Here is a 21,349-nt window from a genome sequence, read left to right on the forward strand (position 1 = left end):
ATCCCTGCATATCGGTAATTGCCCACTTTATTTAATTAATACGGATTGTGATCCACGGATTGTGATTAATTTGTTTGTGAAAGCGTGACAATTTTATTGCTCTTATATAAACAATATCATTCTACCCATTTCACACCTACGATAATTAACGACAGTCCGATTTGTTTATTTGTACGACGACCCGAAAAGATTATATTCTGCGAACAAAAGAAGACACTTTTCGAAACAGTTGATTCCTTTGTGTGCAAGCGGACGAATTCGTTTTGACAGCGGTTCCGACATAAGTATCTCTTATAGGAAGGGATTTGTGTGGTGCATGTGTTTTGATAGCGTTTTATAGCGTGCACAATCTGCCATGAAAAGTGTGTTTCAATCCTTCTCACTTGAGGCGTATAGCTTTACTTAAACAAACAAAGAATCACTGCACGCACGCTCTCATAGTTTTCTCTCTCATCTTAGGCGCAAAAAACGCAATAGAACTATGTACGCTACACGCGCAGGTTTATTCACATTTTTTCTCGAAAAAGCTGCGATCTCGAAATAGTTAATATTAAAAAGGAAGATATCGAAAATACAAACCATTCAATAATATGGCGCTCTCGGAGAATGTTCTTTTCTGACTCTAGGAAATACAATTCATGAGAAACTTTTTTGTAAATTGAGACTTTATATAACTTTGCATTAGTCTGATATTTGTTTTAGAAGAAGTATTAGAAGCAATATTTCCAATTACTTGTATGGTTCGTGTCTATAAACAATTGAATTATTTTTTTCTACAGCTTCAATAAAAACCATTGAAAAATAGATAGAATTTATGAATATCTTAATTATGAGTCCGGATATTACGGCGAACGATGCCCAGGTTCCAGAAAAGCCAGAATCTACAAAAAGCGAAATGAGTGAATCTAGCGAAGAAATTAATTTTCAAAATAGAAGCATCGAAGATGAAATTTTTGTGAAAGACAGTTCAGGTACGGAAGCCAGTGTTTCTGAGGAAGACGATAACTCCTGCGAAAACGAAATGATAATTGACGTACAAAACGATATCAAAGACAACAGTGAGTTTCAACAAAATGGTGATTGTGCTGCAACATGTGGCAATATCGGTTCAAGCGACGAAAGCCAGGCAGTGGAAAATCAGAAGGACCAAAAGTCAGTCAGCGACAGTACAAGGTATGTCAGACTTTCTAGTACAAAAAATAAATAATTATCAACACGCTATAACCAATCTAAATAAAATGTTCTAATTTGTTTATACAGTCCTCCTTCGAACAAATATGGAAAGAAGCCACCTTATTCGTACAATGCATTGATAATGATGGCCATCCGCCAAAGTCCACAAAAACGCTTGACACTAAGTCAGATTTATCAATTCATCACAACAAACTTCCCGTATTATAAGGAAAACAAACAGGTAAGAAAAGCATCAAAATAATAGAATATTGTGTCAGCCATATTATACGGCCAAAAAAAAAAATTAACTTTACACTTTGAACCGAATTTAATTGTATCTCTGATTTCACACAAATAAAACTTAAACCAAATAATTGAAACAATTTATTGATTATATCATTTTTATATTTACGGTACTATGTGTTTATGATAACAACTTAAAAAAACGTTTTCGCGTCTCGCTTATTTGTTTTCGGCTTGTAAAACACCGTGTTTGTTTGTCGCAAAATATATATATGGGATGTAGTCCGTGAAGACTTCGGAGCAGGTTGTCATCTGTCAAATATGTTTGAAAGATTGAATGCTGTTTTTACAAACAATCCGGTTATAAAGGTAGACTCTGTTCGTTAAAACAATCAAGACGATATTCATATATCAAGCTGAAAAGTACATTTTGCTTTCAGCAATATTTTTAATCAAAAAATAACTTTTGTCAATTTCTAACGGGTCCATTTTGTTGCGCGATGTTTGTAGGGACATATTAACCTGGCGGGAAAAATTGTTTGAAATAAGCTTCGACTGGATTTACCGAAACATGTGTCACGAAATCGCAACATACACAAACACTAATTTAAGCTGGAGGCTACTAAAACTTAATTTCATGTTAATATTTCATTGTATACTTATCACCGATAAAGTTTTTTTGACTAATTCGAGAAGAAAAAAAACACTCGAAACAAAAAATAAATTTCTCGAAAATTTTGCAAGGGTGGCGCCAATAATTGTACTTAATTAAAATGTGTTTGAAAAGGCCATCAGATTTGTTTAAATGAAAGTTGCAAAGGTATAATGAAGCTTGAGGCCGCACTGTAATTATATTCTTCACCGCATGTTTCGGGCGATTTGGATTAACAGAATTAAGGCCGTCGCTGTCTATTTTTGATATTGTCGATTTAAGTGCGCGAAAATGCCGAAAGTTTGTTTACGTGTTTTTATGTTTTTGAGAATCGGGATAATACGGCGGCAAAATTTGTCTGATATCGGATTGTGTCGACATAAGTTACAATACAACATAATAATATATTTTTCTATTTATATCACCATTACAACATAACGAGCTCTTTTCCTAATCAATTTTCAACTAGACTTAACAAAAAATATCAACCATGTTTTTTTTTCATCAGGCATGGCAAAATTCGATTCGTCATAACCTCTCTCTCAACAAATGCTTTGTAAAAGTTCCACGACATTATGATGACCCGGGAAAGGTAAACAAACGTTATATTTTGCATTGGCAGAATTGATTATCATTCAACCTCGGATCTAAATCTAACAAAGAAATCTTTTCCGCAGGGCAATTATTGGATGTTGGACCCATCCAGTGACGACGTATACATTGGCAGCAGCACTGGTAAATTGAGAAGACGAAGTTCAAGTGCATCTCAAGCAAGGTTGGCATAATTTCGATTAATCGATCTATTTGTATTGTTTTCTATAGAAAAACGAGAGTAATATAAATTCAACTTTCTTTTATAGGGGTCGCTTGGCACTTCGTCGACGTGCGTTCGCTCAAGTTTTTGGCACAAACGCGTTTGCAGGAGCACTCGGAGGATTCACAGCTCACGGAAACCGCCTTGGGTTGCATGTTCCAGCAACAATTCCTTCGGCATTCCCACCGCCACTTGGTATTTTTCCGAGACCCATGCAGATGCCGTCAAACTATAGCAATCCCGAATACACATCCAACGCTCTCGGAAACGGCTCCACCGATGCGGACAATAAATTAGACGAGATGCTTCGCTGTACGACACAAGAACAACAAGCTCAAGTGCTACAAAAGCATTTATCGTTGAAATCTCTTTCACCAAAAGAGCAGACGATACCACAGCATGAATTGTTACCAAACAATATGCAATTTTGGAATCTTGCGTCTGCGTTACAAGCTTCTCGTGAACGGGCACCTGGAATCAGTTACGCATCTACCCAGCTGTCAGGGGCAATTTCACCCCCTAGCGTGGGTGCCATGACGTCCCATCCATTCTCATTAATAACACACAATAAAAAGTCATCGATCGAACTACCAACTTCTCAAAATGATCGTTCTCCATTATTTGACGATACAACTGAGGGACAGAAAATTCACAATGAAGAATTCCTACCACCGCTCTCTACATCAGCAGATACAGATATGAAAAAGAAAAGTAATAACGAAGATTCGCCAAAAGAAAATTTTCAGAGATTTTTTATCAATGCCAAAAAGAACAAAGAACCTGATTTGAGCTACGAAAAGAGCAGTCCGCCAACATCTCCTGTGGTACAGCGTCGACCAAGCAGCGAAACAATAAAAAGTCCAACTTATGCAACACCAAAACCTTCATTCCATCCATATAAATCAATGGCTGAATTGATACTATCGCCTAATTCATATCCAATCCCAACGAATCATGCACCACTAAAACCAACACCATCTTTTACCTCAAGTTATTTAGCTGATGCAGCAACAATACTTTCACAACAAAAAGCTATGCTCGGGTTATCCGCTCTATCTCCTTTGTATTTTCCTTATGTAACCCCAGAAATGGCTGCAGCGGCCGCCGCGTACAATGCGCGTGTCAGTGCGTTTTCCTCCGAGGCTCAGCGTCATTATACTCCGTCGTTATTTAACCCGTTTCCATATTCTTTAGGCCATTCGTCGGGTTTTCATTATCCCAATCCAGTTATATCTACCACACCCTTCGGTCGCAACAAATCAAACTAGTGAGTTTTGTAGAATTATAACATGTCAAGAAAAGTCCATTTTGAATATTTGATTGTTTCCAGTATTTATTCTCGTGTTTTATTTTTGTTTCAATATGAATTTTTCTTACTTGCTTTTATTTGGCGTTTTGTTTTCAGTGTCTATCATATTATTAGGAAAATAAATGCTGAAAATTAATTTACATGTTATGCGGTGTGATAAATATGCAAAGTTGTCATATGCAGTAGATAGTAGACAGTTTTTCATTGAATTGTTTGATTTTCGAACTGTTTGAAGCACGAATACCTATTTCTACTAATCAAGCAGCGGCCATTTTGTTTGCAGAGTTGCGCTTGGTGCTGATGTCCGTATAAAATGAATCACAGATATGTAAAAGCAATCGGGTAGTTTGAGACCGGAGACCGTTTGTGTCGTAAAAATAGACGTCAGAATTGAATTAATAAGCATTTTTGGTTTTATTATCTTTAATATCGGCTGATCAGAGCTTTTAACATAATGTCAAAACTGTAATACAGAATAAAGTAGCAAACAGAATTTGAAATGTCTATCATGAAATATGGCTTAGTAAAAAATAATCCAAGTTCAAAGGTGCCCGAGCATAAACTTTGGTCGACTTAGCCATATAAATACATAAACTTCACATTAAGCCACGTCAATCCCAAATGAAGATCAGAGAGAATTTGTCGGCGATGAAAACAACAGGGAATTAATCCAAACGAATTACATGATGCTAAATTAAAGTTACATAAATTTGGAGTGATAAATAAACGAAAATTTTTCTGACATTGCACTTATTGAATTCCGTGGTGTGTTATAAATTTAAAATTGGTCTCCAAAACATTGCCGAAAAATTATGTTTAATATATTAAAATACATTAACGTAACAGTTCTTACAAGTTAAACTGGTCGTGAGATTGTATTCCAGATGCTGATAACTAAGAAAAGTAAACATACAGGTGCAAGTTTCTAGTTTTTGAAGTTCCTCTTACATCCGTGTTGAAAATTACAGCATTCGACTATGTTCTGTTTGTATTACAAAATAAAGTTAATTACCAGATTCGCGGATTTAAAAACATCAGTTGAAAAGCAGTGAAAATATTTTAATATTGCGTTCCTCAGCAGTGGAAGGGCGTGAAGTGTTGTGCCATGTGATATTTGAAGACCGGCAATCATACTTTTTCTCCAAACGTATGGTTTAGTGAAGTTATCTTGTCTATATTTTCTTTTTATAAATTCACCTTGCCCAGTAATACTAGGTTACGAGTGTCAGTAAAATTGCACTGTGTTAGATTACGAACAAGATGTTTGATGTAAACAACAGCAAACTTAATAAACGGGGCCATGATAATAGTATGCTTACAAATACAGAGAACAGGATCACAAAGGATTTAACAAAGGCCACCGGAATCACGCTGAACCAACGGATCGTAGCGGGAGCGTAGGCAAAGCTATATTAAAAAAGTAAAATAAATTTTATTCAGAATCTGATTATACTACATTCCGTATATTCTAACTCATCATCCGTTCATTTAATTTTGTTTGGGTTTAAAACGAATTTGAACTCGTTTATTAAAATATAATTAACAGATAAATGTTCTATTTCTATCCCGTCGTTGATGATATAATTTGGTAAGGTATTTAATCTGTATTCGGTTTCCGTGATATGTGGAAAAGGCATGTTGTGAAGTTTGCATTTACAGGACTCACAACTCGTGTGAGGTCTAAACTTCATTATGTTCTCGCTATTTTTAGAAAAAGCAGTTAGATAAACTACATAGGTTGGTTTGTTGTGTCATCCTTTTAATTTGTCATGAAGCCATCCATCATCCGCCTCCATAACAACACGTCTAAATATTATTATATTCAAAATGCCTATTAAATTAAGAGGGTTTTTAGTATGCGGTGTCTGTCCAATACAAGACACGAAACAACACAGAAAAATACTGCTGTATGAAGATCACGGCATTTTATAAGCTGATTTTACATCGAATCATCAAAGAGTTCGTGACCGCATAATTCTGCAAATCTGCCTGATATTTGCAATTGACGAAAACAAACAAGCTGAAAAACAAGCACTTAGGTCAAATCCCACCATAAAGAACAATTTCAACTTGCCAGTTTTCATTGAGATTTATAATTTGTCCTTTAAACGCACTTCGTACAAGTCCAGTTTTAAATGATTTATTTCTTACAAAATACGCCGCCACCCGCAACTAGATACGAAATCAAAATATTGAGACGATTTAGGAATTAATATTAACGAGTATCTAAGTTTGATAAAAGATGAAAATATATTTCGAAAAATAACTCAATTTGGTTATCCCACTAGTAAATAATAATGAAATATTATTAGTAATATATATAATGTTTGTCAAGTAAAATATATTAAATGTTGCCCAGGGGGTAATATCATTCACAAATTAAGTAGATGTTTTATTTTATCTAAGTTATTTTTTATAAAATAGATGGTAAATTGAGTGTTTTAGACAATTTCTTACTGAAATTTGCATTTGAAATTAATACCCGTTTTTATATATTTTTTGTTTGGAACTATTCAAATAAGTTTAAATTTTTTTTTAGGTATGCATCTGATTAAATTACCATTCGTATTATAATATTTTGATAGTTGTTGTCTTCACGCGACTTCGTTGTATACTCGACAGATTACAGAATAAGTCGCTCTAATAGCCGACGATTACGTTGTCATAACAAATCCCAATTATCGTCGTCAAGTGGACAACAAATAAAATGCGTGTGTCCATCCTCGTCATTTTTGTCTATTGTTGGCAATGGTCGGCAAAATTACAAAGTATTTTATTCATTTTATATCTAAGTTCTTCTGGAACATATCTCTCCTTTTTAATATATTTTATCAATATTCACAAAGTTTTGCCTCGATATTCAACTCTGTACACTCAAAATATTTATCTGGATACGTGGTCAATTTTTTCAGTATTTCAGTAGATAACATGCATGCTTTAAGATTAGATTTTAAAAAAGTCTTATGTATATTTTAGTGACTGCTCAATGGTTTGTAGGTTTTTGTCCATACTACATAACGCAATACAAACTATTAGAAACATCTGGATATACGATATGTGTTTTGGTCATATGTATTTATATATTGTCGTTCTCTTAAGCTCCTTTAATGCTAGATACGTCAATAAACATGTAATCATAAACTGTAGCGACTCCATTCATTAACTTATTCAAACTAATGATTGGCGAGAAACTCGACAAGGAAAAAACGTATAAAGAAAAGCAGAGTTGTGGCATACCACAAAATACACCACAGCACCTCCCTCATAAAAACGAATATTTAACAAAACTTTAACAATTACAATCAGTAAACTGTTACGACATCCTCAACCAATTAAAATTTAAATCCATCTGGTCGGTTTTCTCTGTCGAAGTGGGCAATGTCTTCAGTTAATTTTGGCGATTTGTGTCAGGTTTGGCAGTTTGTTGGTTCCTGGTGTTCGACCCCTATGAGATTCCGGCAAAAGAAGACTCAATTTTTGGATGTTTTTATTATTGGTATCGTTTTGTATCTGCTATCACCACTTTAAATTTACTTGCTCTCGTATAATTCATTCTACCCAGACTATTCGGCGCCGACCTAATTATTGTAACACCTTGATGTTTTGTTTTATTTATAATAAATTGACATTAACAATGTTGAAACACAGTAACAATTTGTTAATGTGTGTTTATATTAATTCGATTGCTTTGTTTTACAAGTTACGAAGTTGAAGTCGGGCTAATCCTTGCGATAAATCTTTTAAATTCCAAACATTGTACTTCATACGTTTTTCAAATCAATCTGGCTAAATTGGTCGCAATGGATTAACTTAACTCTTTAGCAGAATACAGTTCATGATGAACAACTTATGAATCAATTTGCATTTGTCTTAAAGGCATAATATAATGATCAAAATTATGATTGATATTGTATTTTCATTCAATATACAAAATTTAGCCTGTCACAGTGCATTACAAAAATCACTGCTGAATTTGACATTGAAATAGTTTGAAAAAGTTGAAAAAGTTTTTCTTCCATCAAACTCGATGAAAAAACCCGACAGAGTCTTATAATTCGAAGCAGTCTATATACCCACGAGACATTTTTGACAACATGTGATATCGACGCCCGGGGATTAATATTAAAAATCATCATAATTCCAAATAATCCTTTACACGTATCAAACCTAATCCGATGCCAGCAGGTAATAATATGTGAATTGTTGTAATTTCAATGCAAATACTAAAATATGTACGTGCATAAAACGCATCTTTCTTATTGCTTTCGATTCGCCTATATGATATGATGCTGTTTAACTCTGTCCCATGTTTTTCAAACAGTGAGGTTGTTCCCGATTTGACGATTACGCACTTCACCACGAAAAAATAAAAATAATTTTTATCAGAGCGCCATTTCAATATTTGGACAAATTCAAAATATTAATTGCTCGTATATCTGTGCGAAATTGAAGCTTCGGATACATCGCCAATGGTACCAGCCAATCGTCAAGCTTATAACTAGTTATGGATAATTTTAAAGAAGGAATTGTAATGCCGATGAGTCGATAATTTGGGTGGACGCGATGTCTTTCTGGCTAGTCTTGAACTATGTTGGAATCAAAGATTAAATATCTCCGGTTTTAATCGTTACGCCCACCGAAGTGCAACAAATCCGGTATCAAATCCCCAGCAGGAAATATTTCGGCGTTTCCAAACCTACTAACGCCAGTGGGGTTCGTCTTTTTTTGAAAGAAGAAGTGAAAACATAACATGAAAATACGAAAGCAAATCAAAGTTGGTGCAAAAATCCGATAAAATTGTCTGTCAGACATAACTGAGATATAACTAAAGAAAAGACTAAAAAGTCGCCCCAAAGTCGTTCAACATTGAAGTAATTTCAAGATTGAGTGAGGCTCGAGAAATGTTGTTTGTGACACTAATGACGATGTATGTTGTCTGCTTTAATGACAATGTGACCGCTTATCAAGTTTTCTTCCAAGCGGCACGGTACGTTTGTGTCTAATTAGGTATAGTCAATGACCCTTCCGTGAGATGACCGATCACTGAGTCACATCCATAGTCATATGATACATGTTCGCAATGCTTTCGGAATTCCTGCTTGTGATCTGTTAGGGTTCATGGCCGATGTGGCTTCACCGCGTTTACTTACGACAGGGGTTAAGTAAATGTTTTCGTATCTCTTCTCCCACAAAAGTGGGTGTTCTTGACCCCGTGACATCTACAGTATGGTTACCGATGCCTTGTATTCAATAATTGGAGCACGTAAAGAGGACAGTATGTTTTCTCCATGAAATCTGTTTGGGTTTGTTTTAATACTCTTCGTGAAGATTAATTGTCATTTTCACCTTTTTAACGTTTGTATCGACCTGCTGTCTGATAATAACTCATTTCCACTACCTTGTGTTTTCTCTAAGTGACGAAAGATGTCCGCAAACACGCGGCACGTTCTTTTTGCCGTTTTGTGGGCAGCCCCTCGTCATTCGACACCTCCACGGGTCGTCTGAGGGTTGCCTGCTACTCGGTCTAGCTGTCATTCTCGCTTGATTAATAGCCTCTAGTAAAGCATGGGAACTGAATTTTGATTTGTGGGAAGTGTTTGATGTTTTTGTCGTCTTGTTCTGCTTTGCTGTTTTTCCGGACAAACAACGCAAACGGGAACAGTAGATCATGATGCAACACCTGCAAAATCCTTGGCAAATACTGAAATCGAGCTGATTTTTCATGCGATAAAATCGATCGATACTTGTGATACTATTCATGCAGTTATTGTCCAAACTTACAATGATATTTAACTGTCTGAAACAAATTCAATAAAAAGAGATTCAGCAGGTTTTTAGGGAAAGATTTGTCACTCTTGTTGCGCATACAATGTGCTGAGTGAAAGGTCGTTTTGATAATTTTCATATATATATATATATCATGTATTTGTTATCTTTGTCATACTTTGTGTTTTGTAAAAGAATTCCTCAATATATATTAATATGAATCAAAGCAAATATAAAATACTGTAATATTCCGTTATTTCAATGAGAAAGGCGAATTAAATATTTTTCCAAAAACGCGACCGAGCTCTATCTTTTGATTTTCACGTTGCTGTCCGAATTTTCCTTTTCTTAGAATTTTGACCTCGTTTGAAACGTACAACTACAAATTTTGAATTGAGACTAAGTGTGAGAAACTGTAATTATCCGCACTGATAACAGAACACAACATAATCGTGGCTTTGACGATTACAATCAACTGAAAAAGGCGCGTCTGTGTTCGTGTGCCTACCCTTTAATTATGGTAAATGCGGTGAATTTATGATAGAGAACGCCGAGTAATTGCAATCACGCCACAGGAAATAAGACAAACTTTACTTAATCGTATTAGATTCTTGGTTAATTCCCAAACAAAACCGCCTCGACTGATGTTTTGAAGTTTTGTCGCAAGACCATGTTGATCTGAAAACCACAAAATATATATCACTTATCTCAGATGCTTGTTATATGAGACAATCCCATTATGGGACGCCTACCGGTCCTTTCATAGCGCCACAGCCGAAGTGGCGACCAATGTTTGTATTATAGACGTTTTTGGATTTTTAACCAACGTATTCTTAAGCAATACATTTATAATTAAATATATGATCTCAGACCACGTTTTGTCTGCTTTCAGAATCCAAGCGTTTTTAATAACATGGTCGTGACAATAGCTTACTTTGTAAATGGATAATTATTTGATGGAGATATATCAATACCACGCGACATGAATATCATTTTCCAACTTTTGAAAAGACCCGCCTATTGTGGCGTGTCGGTAGAATCAAGGTTATTAAAGGATTACAACATTTGGAAAAGAAGTGGATGAGGTTGAATTCGTGACATGGGCGTTTCAGTCGTGGTATAACCACTTGTTTTGTCTGTAAAATATCGAGATCTTAAGTTATAGGCCTATTGCGATCTGGAAGAAATGAATACTGAAAACAAGATGTCTGACTCATTCATGTGAAGATATTCATAAAATCAATGTACTCTGTATCAGGACGACGACTTTGAATATAATCATATTCGTCAATACAGATTCGAAGGTAATGGATTTGCTCTAACTCAAATCTGCTTTATTATTGAAACAAAATTTTACTCTACCAATAAATGATCTTCCGGCAATTACTACAAATGTAAACTTTGAAAATCAAATTTATGATGATCAAGTCGAATATTGGTCAAAAATCTCCTTGAGAATTAGATATTCTGGCGATACAGAATATTTGCATCTGCAAACAAGCATATAAGCATAGTCAACACCATTTATGGCTTGTTATCAAGCACCTATCATTACTTTGCACTGGCGTTCATTATGTATATGCACATGATAACTAGAATGAAGAATTGTGCATTTGCATTTGCTTCTAGAGTCCAATTTACACGTCATTATTGACAAAGACTGTTTAAAATATTCTCACTTTTCGCGTATTACTTGGGATGGGATGGAATTCACATATAAATCTCCAAGGAACTATTCTAAGCTTTCATAGCTTTAATGCTGTCGCCGAGGATAATTTTCTTTAGCGCTAAAATGCAGAATATATTTTTCTTTTCTTCATATTATAAAATCTTTCAACTCAAAAATGTTAGTTTTGAAATAAAACCAGTTAATTCGTTTACCAATTTGTGGGTTTCATTTATTTTGTGACACCCTATTTGACTTGAAGTATGAACTAAAACGCACTGGAATTATGGTCATCATCAACTAACGAAACTCAAGTGACCGCGACCAGTGTCTTGAAACCTTCCGTATGTATATAATAAATACGTGCTCATCATACATTATGAACTTGATGGTAAAATTATGACAACAATTGTTGAACACGAAATGTACCTATGTTATTATGTTTTATGTTGTTATGTTGTTCTTGTTAGTATTTCATTTCTTCGTGTTTTCAAAAGTGTCATTTGTTTAATGTCATTTATTAACACAGAATAGCGTGGGAACAGGAGTATTAATCAGTTGTACGCCACTGCGATTTGCGACCTTGTAATGATGTTTCATTGAACTTGGAGTAAACTAGCATTAATGGCTTTATTCCGACCTGATCATCGACTTGTAACATTTTCTCCAAACATTATATAAATTTGAGCCTCATAGTTTAAGTAGTTCGACTTAGCGTATTATCCTGTACATGTCTCTGTTTATATTGTTTATAGTCATACGAGATGATTTATAAATATCCTGTAACCTATTTGTAGTGTCAGGTGATGTCGCAATAGATATTAAATGGCTTTTTTGTTTATAAAAGAAAGTACATATAATCTCGCCGAGTTCAAATGCGATTTTCTCCAAAAATATTCATGCTGTATCTCACCTTTCAAACAGGAGAATTGTTTGTTTGTTAATGTATATTTGTTAACGCGATAACAATAATCACATTATAGATTAAAATTTTTCTACATTAAACCTCCATACCTACCTCGGCAAAGTTCTACATTAGGTCACCCGTAAAATTCACGTTTTACAAGCCAAATGAGGTTCAAAACTGGCATTTCTCAAAACCTTAGAACAATATTGGAGATTCGAAATTTATAAAAGTTAAAGTTTTCATTGTATCAAGTTCAAGAAAATTAATCTTTGGTGATGTATGTGGTTGATAATGATGTGCGAACTAAGGCCATGAACTTTTTAGTTCCAATTCCTGCTGTATAAATAAAAACGTGGTTTATTTATCAAATATTGGAAGATTGATTCGGAATAATACGAACATCCACGCTTATTTTATATGTGAAACGAACCTAGTAAACTTATCGAATTTTATGCAAATGTTTACTGCTTTAAAAATACGTAAAGAAGCATATTACTGGCTTGTCTCTTTATCGTGCATGTAGCCGTAATTTGTTCAAATGGTCAGTGCTGTAAAACCACGCAAATACTCAAATATTATAATTATCTCGCACATTTAAATATATTTATCACAAAATCAATTTGCCAAACCATCTCATTGATAAAAATGAGACAAACCAAAAATGTTTCTTAAAAATAAGAACCACTCTTGAAAAAGGGACGTTATATATGGAAGCCCAGGTTATAAATATATATTATTGGTCCAAGACTAGCTTTCCATAAACGAAATGTGACTTATATTTCAAATATTATACCAACTTGTTTTTGCCGGAATTTTATTTGTTTAGTTCTCATCCATGCACTCTCTCTAGATCAGTGGTTCTTTAGCCTTTGCGAGCCTGTGAGTCTAGAACAGGGATGGCGAACCTTTTTCAATGAATGGGTCAAAAATTATATTTTTATCGCGGAACAGAAGAGAGTGGGTCACAGATATTTGATCAATGTTTGTATCTATAAGAAACTTCTGAAACAAATCTTATAGGCTTCTGTTGGTGTTGGCGTAGTTTTGGGCTTTACTTATGCAGCACTTCTATCAGGTACTTTTCATGGCACTCGATTTTATGAACTTAAAGTACGAAAACACGCATATGAATTACCAAAAATGTTTAGGATAATGCGGCGGTTTTATTTTTTTACGGTTCCAAAAAATTTGGAGGGAATTCCACTCTGATGGTGTTATATTTTTCGATCAGCTTTCAACCACATTAGGGCACTTTTACACTGCCCCATTGTTGTTTCAGATTTCTAGGTTTTTATTTCAAGTCTGAAAGATTTTTTTCTCTTAACGGCATCGTATGCAAGAAACTAATAAGATACAAAGTAGCATCTAGTTCTCGCATAACCCCTAAAACAGTCTGTAGATGCACTCCCTAAAGCAGCGTTTCCCAACCTTTTTTGGTCGCGGACTATTTTCTCACCGGCGAAAACCTTTGCGGACTCAACGTGCGTAAATTGCAGACGTACTCTGTGTGAAGAAGTAATAAAACCAAACATAACAGAATTTTAACGAATTTCAAAATTGGAAATTCGCTGCAATTACGCGTTTGTTAAAAGAGTCGACTTTTTAGCGTATAAATGGCCTTTTCTGTCGCACAATATTCAATCCATGACAACAACGAGAATTTAAAACGTCTTTCGATTTTAATTTAATTGTGTTCGTAGTCACTCGCGGTTGCGTCGACCTATGACAAAATGAAAGCATTTTTTCCTCAAAATGCCACGGCAAGGTAGCACCCGAATTTGCTATGTCTTAAAACGCGTTTTTAATCGACCGCGGGTCATCATAAAACAAAACCTAAGATGTTCTCCGTTCTTCTATTTTTAGTATTTTGTATTGCGCTTCTGAAGTTAGGTCGCCACCATTGACAACTACAAAGAAAAAAATTATTTCTCGTTGTTCGAGCTCGCGAGAAACACCACTTAGGTATCTATCCACGAGTGTGCCGACTCGTGTTTTCGTCGGATATCCGCAAGTGAGTTGTGAAATTCAATCGTTGATTAAGCGACGCGCAAGTGACCTGTTGCGTCACCTGTTACCAAAATTTCGAATAGTAAATTGCTATTCTAAAAGTTGAATATTCGAATATATGCCCTGCCCTACTCAGTATCCAGTAATTATTGACTCGATTGATGTTATGTGAATAAACCTGATTTTTATGTTTTATGTAAATTCTAACGTAACTTGACTGATGGTTAAATTTCACAAAAATGTTGCGGACTCATCTGAGACCGCGGTTTGGGAAACACTGTCCTAAAGAGACAAGACGTAGCGACGAATGAACATGTCGGCTGCATTGTTATGTCATAAACGATGTCAGAGTCAATAGCTGAATAACGGTACACAGCGGTGCAGACATGCGTCCAAGATTAAGGGTTTTGAAAATTATCATACCGACCCGAATAATCACCAATTTGAATATGAGCGATCGCGGCCCTGACTGCTCAACTGACGGTACATTATATAATTGATTGTTAGATTAACTTAAGGCCGGTTTTATCAATTTTTATCACTGATATGTTAGCATTTATTTTATTTTATTCGTGCCTTGGCGGGTCACGAATGAAACGCGGTGGGTCACTTTGTGACCCGCGGGTCAGTGGTTCGCCATCCCTGGTCTAGAAGCTTTCGTCGAACCCCAACATATTGAAGAATTTAAATCATCATAGTCGAGCATACGCTTGGTTTTTAATGTTATATTGATGAAGAACATACATTATCAAAAGGTATCAACCAAAATGCTCCTAATTACAAATTATTTTTTAGAATAAATTTGAAACAACCATCCTCACTTTGGGGTAAACACCCTTTGTTGTGCCACAATAGCGTCATGGGACTGCCAGTTGGAAAGGAGAAAATGGCCACTTTTGGGATATGGATGCAGAAATGATGCCTTGAAGTGTTCATGGTCCAGGTCACTCACTCCAAAAAGCAGTCAGATGCCGATTGGATAACAGCTTTGTCCATTGTTTTTGAAACAGTGGTCTGCAAAATCTATCTACTATTGGGACAAATATACAAATTCCCGGTAGCGTGTGGGCCGCCACGTTAAACTTCAAATTATGGCGCACTCGCGCACTCATATTCCTGTGTTAAAAGTCTGACACATAGAGACGTATAGCCTATGTGGTCGCTTCTTATTTATTTTTAAACAAAATACGTTGTCTTATGCATTGACTTATGATCAATGTAAAGAATGATGTTGTGATGATCGTAGCGTTAAAATCAACTGGCAACTTTGTTAATGATATTTGCAGTGGCTTGTCTCAAATGACTACTTGACAAGCGAGTATTTGCTATAACACGTTTCGTAATGACGTTCAACTTTGAATTCTTTCATAACTGCGACGCTGGCTTGGTATGTCAAGCAAACAGATTTTGAATAATCCTCAACAACGAAATAATTTTCTTCCAAGCGCTTTGGAATTTTCCTTCGTTTCTCAGACATTTTAATGCCGAATTTTAAAAATCAAAATAAACCAATCTGATAATTACAACTAACGGTATGCAGGCACGTTCGGCAAGTAAACGGCATACAACTGACTCTACTTGCTACTAAACAAACGCTGTACAACAGCCACTGTTGCGACATATTGTAGACAACAATATATTTAGGATAAATTTTGTTCAAGCATAAAAAGGGGTGTCGTTCGAGGGCAATAAATAATTAGTTAGCGGGCCGCAGTTTGCGATCACTATTTTGAAGCAATAGGTACAACATGACGCAGCACCACATCAAGGTCGTTCAGGACGGGTTATAATAATTTTAAGTAAGCTATGTCATGAAATATTCTTTGCTACGAACTATCTACCATTCAGCTGAAAACCCAAAAGGCATGTCATAGAAGTCTGAAATATTTCTACTATAAGCTACGAGCAAAAAGAATCAAAAAACGAGAATACACAGAAGTACACGAATTGTGTGACCGCCGCGAGGGAACAACAAGATATCGATGAAGTGTACTGGTATTTAGGTAAAACAGTTCAATCAATACAATACAAAGACTTCATGATACGAAGCTGTTTCAGGGAACCTCTATCGTACCCCTGGAGCAACTCCCCCGAACCCCAGTGGTCGAACCCAGTTTAAGAATACTGCTGTAGAGTCAGAGTTAATTTATTTTTTACTTGAGCAGTCAAAAAGATTCAACATTGAAGTTTCTTAATAATATGGAAAGGACAGGAGTTGTGAAGGAAGGATTGCTCCGTTATCAGATCTACAACACCTTTTGAAAAACAAATAAAGCAGTAACATTACATACCAATAGATTGCATTAATTTTTAGTGGCTCACTGGCACACTCAAGTGGTAACAATATCGAAATTGAGTCCTCCAATAAAACGTTATATGGGAAATCGCCAAGGCTTTATCACATGATGGTCAGAAAAAAACCCGAGTTTATTATATACAAAACAAACATCTTCCGAAGGAAGTCAGAAGCGATCACAGGATTTAGAGTAAGATTTTTAGAATTACATTCGAATTATTTGAAGTTTGTGGAAGAAAATGGTGAATTCTGTTTAACAGTTGTCAGTCAGGACTTGGAGGTATTATAACCAGTACTAAAAAAAGTAGAACCGGTAATCTGCCTGCTTAGGGGAAATTTATTTCATTGTCTTACAAAACAGATACTGGTACTTTGATACCATACAAAACCTATATATAGGTGAATACATTACATACTCGTATAACTATTGTTCATTGGTTTATGAGGTGGGCACGATATCAGAGTCATAATCCAGATTGCGAAGGCAGAACCGCAGTAGGGTATGTTATTCCAAACTTTAACCCCGCTATATTCCAAAGGTTGTTGGGTTCGATTGGAAGTAAATCTTTGTTATGATCGTCTACTGGCAGATCTAGTGTTATAGCCATGCACTGATGACTGAGTCGCGAAGTAACCATGGAAAGCTCCAGGCAACATATATATCATGTGTGAATTGGTACATAAATCTGGCAACCTCGAGTGTGCGTATATCGTCAAATTTGAGAATATTGGATAATTTATATAGTCGGATCAAGTTTGCTGATCGACCAGAATTTATGAAAATCGAATTGCTTTGTCTTGCAGGGATTTAATTTTGCGGCTGTGAACCTTCTGGTGAGTTTATCCCACACTGTTATCCCATGTTGAACATATGATTGAAAGAGATCTTTCCTTTACAAGATGATGGAATCCTACTTTATGGAAGCCTCGGGTTTTGCTCCGGACGCAATATATACATCCATACCTTTTTTTTACATAGCCAGAATTATATAAGTGCGCTACTGTCATTTTGAGACACAACAGCAGTGTTAGCACACCTTTATGATGGCTTTGAATGTGACTTTCATTTTCAGATTTTTAGCCATTTTACAGTGGCTCACGAGCAATAAGATGTGTCAATGTGTCATCATCAGCGTATAGTAATTAAATTACAAATAATGCCATCTAAACTTTAAGAATAATAAATGACAAAATGAAGAATTGTACCAGAAATGTGCCGTAGTCGTTATACCTTCACACAATATTTGTAACTGTAATAGATCATCACGTTCAATTGAACTTCCCCCAAGGCTATCATGCCATGGGATTGATGCTTTCTCGCCCCTAGTGGTGAGATAACTTGCTATGTGGAAATCGCTCCGGCTGAAGCACGCTCATCAAGGTATAAGTTGATGTAATATTTCACTATTATATTGAGGGTAAAGTAAATTAGTAGTCCGGCAGAATCGGGCCTTAACATTGTTTTGGGACATAAAGTTTTTTTTATTGTTTAGATATAATGTATAGGGCATATATAATGATACCCAGGTGGGTGTGGAGTATATAATGTTGAGCAATTTTTTTTAAAGTGGATTTAAAGTATTTGTCTAAAATGACGCACATCCTGAACCCTAACCCGGTAAACATACAATTCTCAGGTTGTGCGCCATCTTGGTACGAATACTTCAGGAGCGCCTATTTGTTAAAAACAATTATTTCATAACTACATGGTTTAGTTTTGCATACATAGTAACATTGAATCTCCTTACAATGTCAGAAATTTAATTTTAGTAGAATAAATGGTAGTTTATTTCACTGATACAAGCCAAGATCCATCGACAGCATCTAGCCATTTTCTATTGCGCTCTTCAAACTACATTTGCGTTGCCGCGCGCTTTTCGTTTTCCTAGTTTAAGCTTAGGAACTTCGGAAATATTTTATTAGTTGAATTGGATTGGAATATTTGACCTCGTCTTTCACTCCGAACAAGGCCATGTAAAACCATCCATTGGTATCTAAAGATGTGTAAGGTGTTTTCTTTTGGAAGAACCGCAACCTTTCAGTGCTGCATTGACTTTGGCAAAATTATTATATCTTTGTGGAGATAGAAGGTATGCGTATTCGAAACCGAGATGTGCACCTGTTATGCCAACATAATTGAGGAGTCAAACGTTTTGAATACTAGTACATCACACACTTTTTCCTGCGTGCTTCGGTTGTACGTAGTAACGCGCACATTTTTGCGCACATGCATCAAATTCCACTTGATTATTGAGCTATAGGTTTTTGACGAGCTTTTGTGTATGATTTCATTCTATAGAATTTGTATGTTGTTCTAAAGAATACTAGTTTCAGCTTTTTCATTCATTCAAATCGCGTGTTGAAAGTGGGTTTTGTAATATTGCGTGTTGGTTTTCAACATCCTTAAATCGGTGATGCCAGTAAATCCATAATACAAAAAGATCAGTAACATCTGCAATAAAAACAGCAGTACCCACTCAAATGACAGCTGGGGGATGGATACCCTTAGTATCTGCTCCATCGCGTGCCTTTTACAGTCTTACCAGTTTACATGAGTGCCAATTGGTATCTAAGCTCAGCCAGATCCAAAAAAGTTTCGGACTGCAGTTGGCGTGACGAAATGTTTTTAAATATATATTCTACAATAAGATTATTTGATTGCATACTACTGAAAGTTCCGCCTTATATGTCTTTTACCATTGTACTATTCCTTTACTGATATTCGATAATATGACGCTCATCTGACATAGTTCTTAAAGTGTGTAGATGGGTATAATCTTTTCCAGCTGTTCAGATAGGAATGCGCGAATATATATAAGAATTGCTAATATTGGTTTGCAATGCGATGAAATCTCATCTTGGCATTTCTGCCTCTCGCAATTGCTGCGTATACTTATCGGAGAAGTTCTGTGGCGTGGTTATCAAATGAAAAAAAAAACATGTGAGTATTTTTTCTAATTGCCCACTACTATCAAACCTTGACATTTTGTGAAAACTTTTTTCAATGCAACCTTTTTTTAAAACATCCCCAAGAACCACAATTAATTCTGTTATTAAACTTCCGAAACAAACACATAAAATCATCAACAGATGCATATCACCAAGTAGATATTGCTGAATTGATCTTTATTTACCATTTTTCATGTAATTCTTTTTGGTAAACCTGTTATCTATCGTAAATACAGCACATTTGACAATGTTGTAGTGTGACTTTTTTGGCTTCAAAATTTTTGATATTTGTGGGTAGAGCTCTTGGGGCTCTGTCAAACAAAGTTACATACAAAATATTGGTTGTAGATTGCAAAACATGATCATGTTGTCGGAATAACTTGGCATTTTACCACCCGTATATCATTCATTGTTGAGAATAATAATAAAATCATAAAATTTAAAAATCCGTTTTCGTGAAATTTTTGTTGTAGCTGAATTCCAGGGACAGCATGGCAACAGGCAAGAGAAGCACGGTCGTCTCTTTTAGTTTATGACAGGGTTTCTTAAAAGGGGACCCCGTCCTCCCTGGAGGCCGCTGATCGGTTATCTGAGAGCACGAACAAACAGATGGATTTGCGAATATATAATACCAATGTATTTTTATAGAAGAGAAGAAGCAAAAGTGTTGAGAGTCTTTGGTAGTTTGAAAAGCATTGGCATGGAACATAAGAATGAACTACATTCTTTCCCAGGGATATACTATGAAATGTAGCAATTTTCTCATTCTTGTTCTCGTGATATCATTATCTTTCACTGCGTCGTCGTGATCATCCCGCTGCATAACAATTCTCGCTAACAAATAATTGACTGTTCTCCACCGGGTGTATATCCACTTGAACCACTGGCAACTGCATTAGCAGGCTTGTATTGTTAATTGCAACAACAGAGGGTATTTTGAAATAGTACCCTTTTTTTCGCGTATGTTTCGACAGTATTTCCATATGCTGTATATGGGTCGCGACCCAAAGCTGGGCTCAACAAATACCTAAAAGTTATTGATTTTATTTCCTAGTAAATTTGGTGCTTGCGTAGGCGCACAACCTGAACATAGTATTGTAACAGGTTATTGTTCAGGTTGTGCGTCATTATTATGCACATGTTTGACGAAAACACTAATACAAATATCTCAATAAATACCTAAAAGTTATTGATTTTATTTCCTAGTAAATATGGTGCTTGCGTAGGCGCACAACCTGAACATAGTATTGTAACAGGTTATGGTTCAGGTTGTGCGTCATTATGATGCACAGGTTTGACGACAAACACTAATACAAATATATATCGATCCGTAAAAATATTGCTCAAGGCTGCAAACTCCACACCCATGTAGAAATGATGGGCAATGACCCCAAGATGAATAATCACAAATAAAAAAAACTTTATGTCTGAAATCAAACTTGGGCCAAAAAGGTCTCTATCTGCCGGACTATAGGCGATAGACTACGACGAACTTGTTAATGAAATGATTATTTTGTCTACCTTTTTTATTACTGTGAGTGCGTCCGATTATGCGATCTGTATTTGT

General features: G+C 35.7%; 1 protein-coding gene across 1 annotated transcript; it reads left to right on the forward strand.

The window, feature by feature from the left end:
• The first annotated feature begins 691 nt into the window (after positions 1–691).
• On the forward strand, positions 692–4,331 carry LOC120339018 (uncharacterized). Its single transcript, XM_039407060.2, has 5 exons — positions 692–1,173; positions 1,261–1,414; positions 2,577–2,660; positions 2,746–2,843; positions 2,929–4,331. Exons 1-5 carry the CDS (start codon positions 815–817, stop codon positions 4,148–4,150), a joined length of 1,917 nt encoding a protein of 638 aa, XP_039262994.2. The 5' UTR covers positions 692–814; the 3' UTR covers positions 4,151–4,331.
• Positions 4,332–21,349: the final 17,018 nt, after the last annotated feature.

This window comes from Styela clava, chromosome 9, assembly GCF_964204865.1.
Source record: "Styela clava chromosome 9, kaStyClav1.hap1.2, whole genome shotgun sequence".
Classification (NCBI taxonomy): Eukaryota; Metazoa; Chordata; class Ascidiacea; order Stolidobranchia; family Styelidae; genus Styela; species Styela clava.

What these genes read in the sequence shown, in the direction of transcription:
- LOC120339018 (XM_039407060.2), top strand. Translation starts at nt 815, where the DNA reads ATGAATATCTTAATTATGAGTCCGGATATTACGGCGAACGATGCCCAG. An exon ending in TCAGTCAGCGACAGTACAAG is followed by an intron (nt 1,174 to 1,260) that starts GTATGTCAGACT and finishes TTGTTTATACAG; the next exon opens with TCCTCCTTCGAACAAATATG. An exon ending in ATTATGATGACCCGGGAAAG is followed by an intron (nt 2,661 to 2,745) that starts GTAAACAAACGT and finishes TCTTTTCCGCAG; the next exon opens with GGCAATTATTGGATGTTGGA.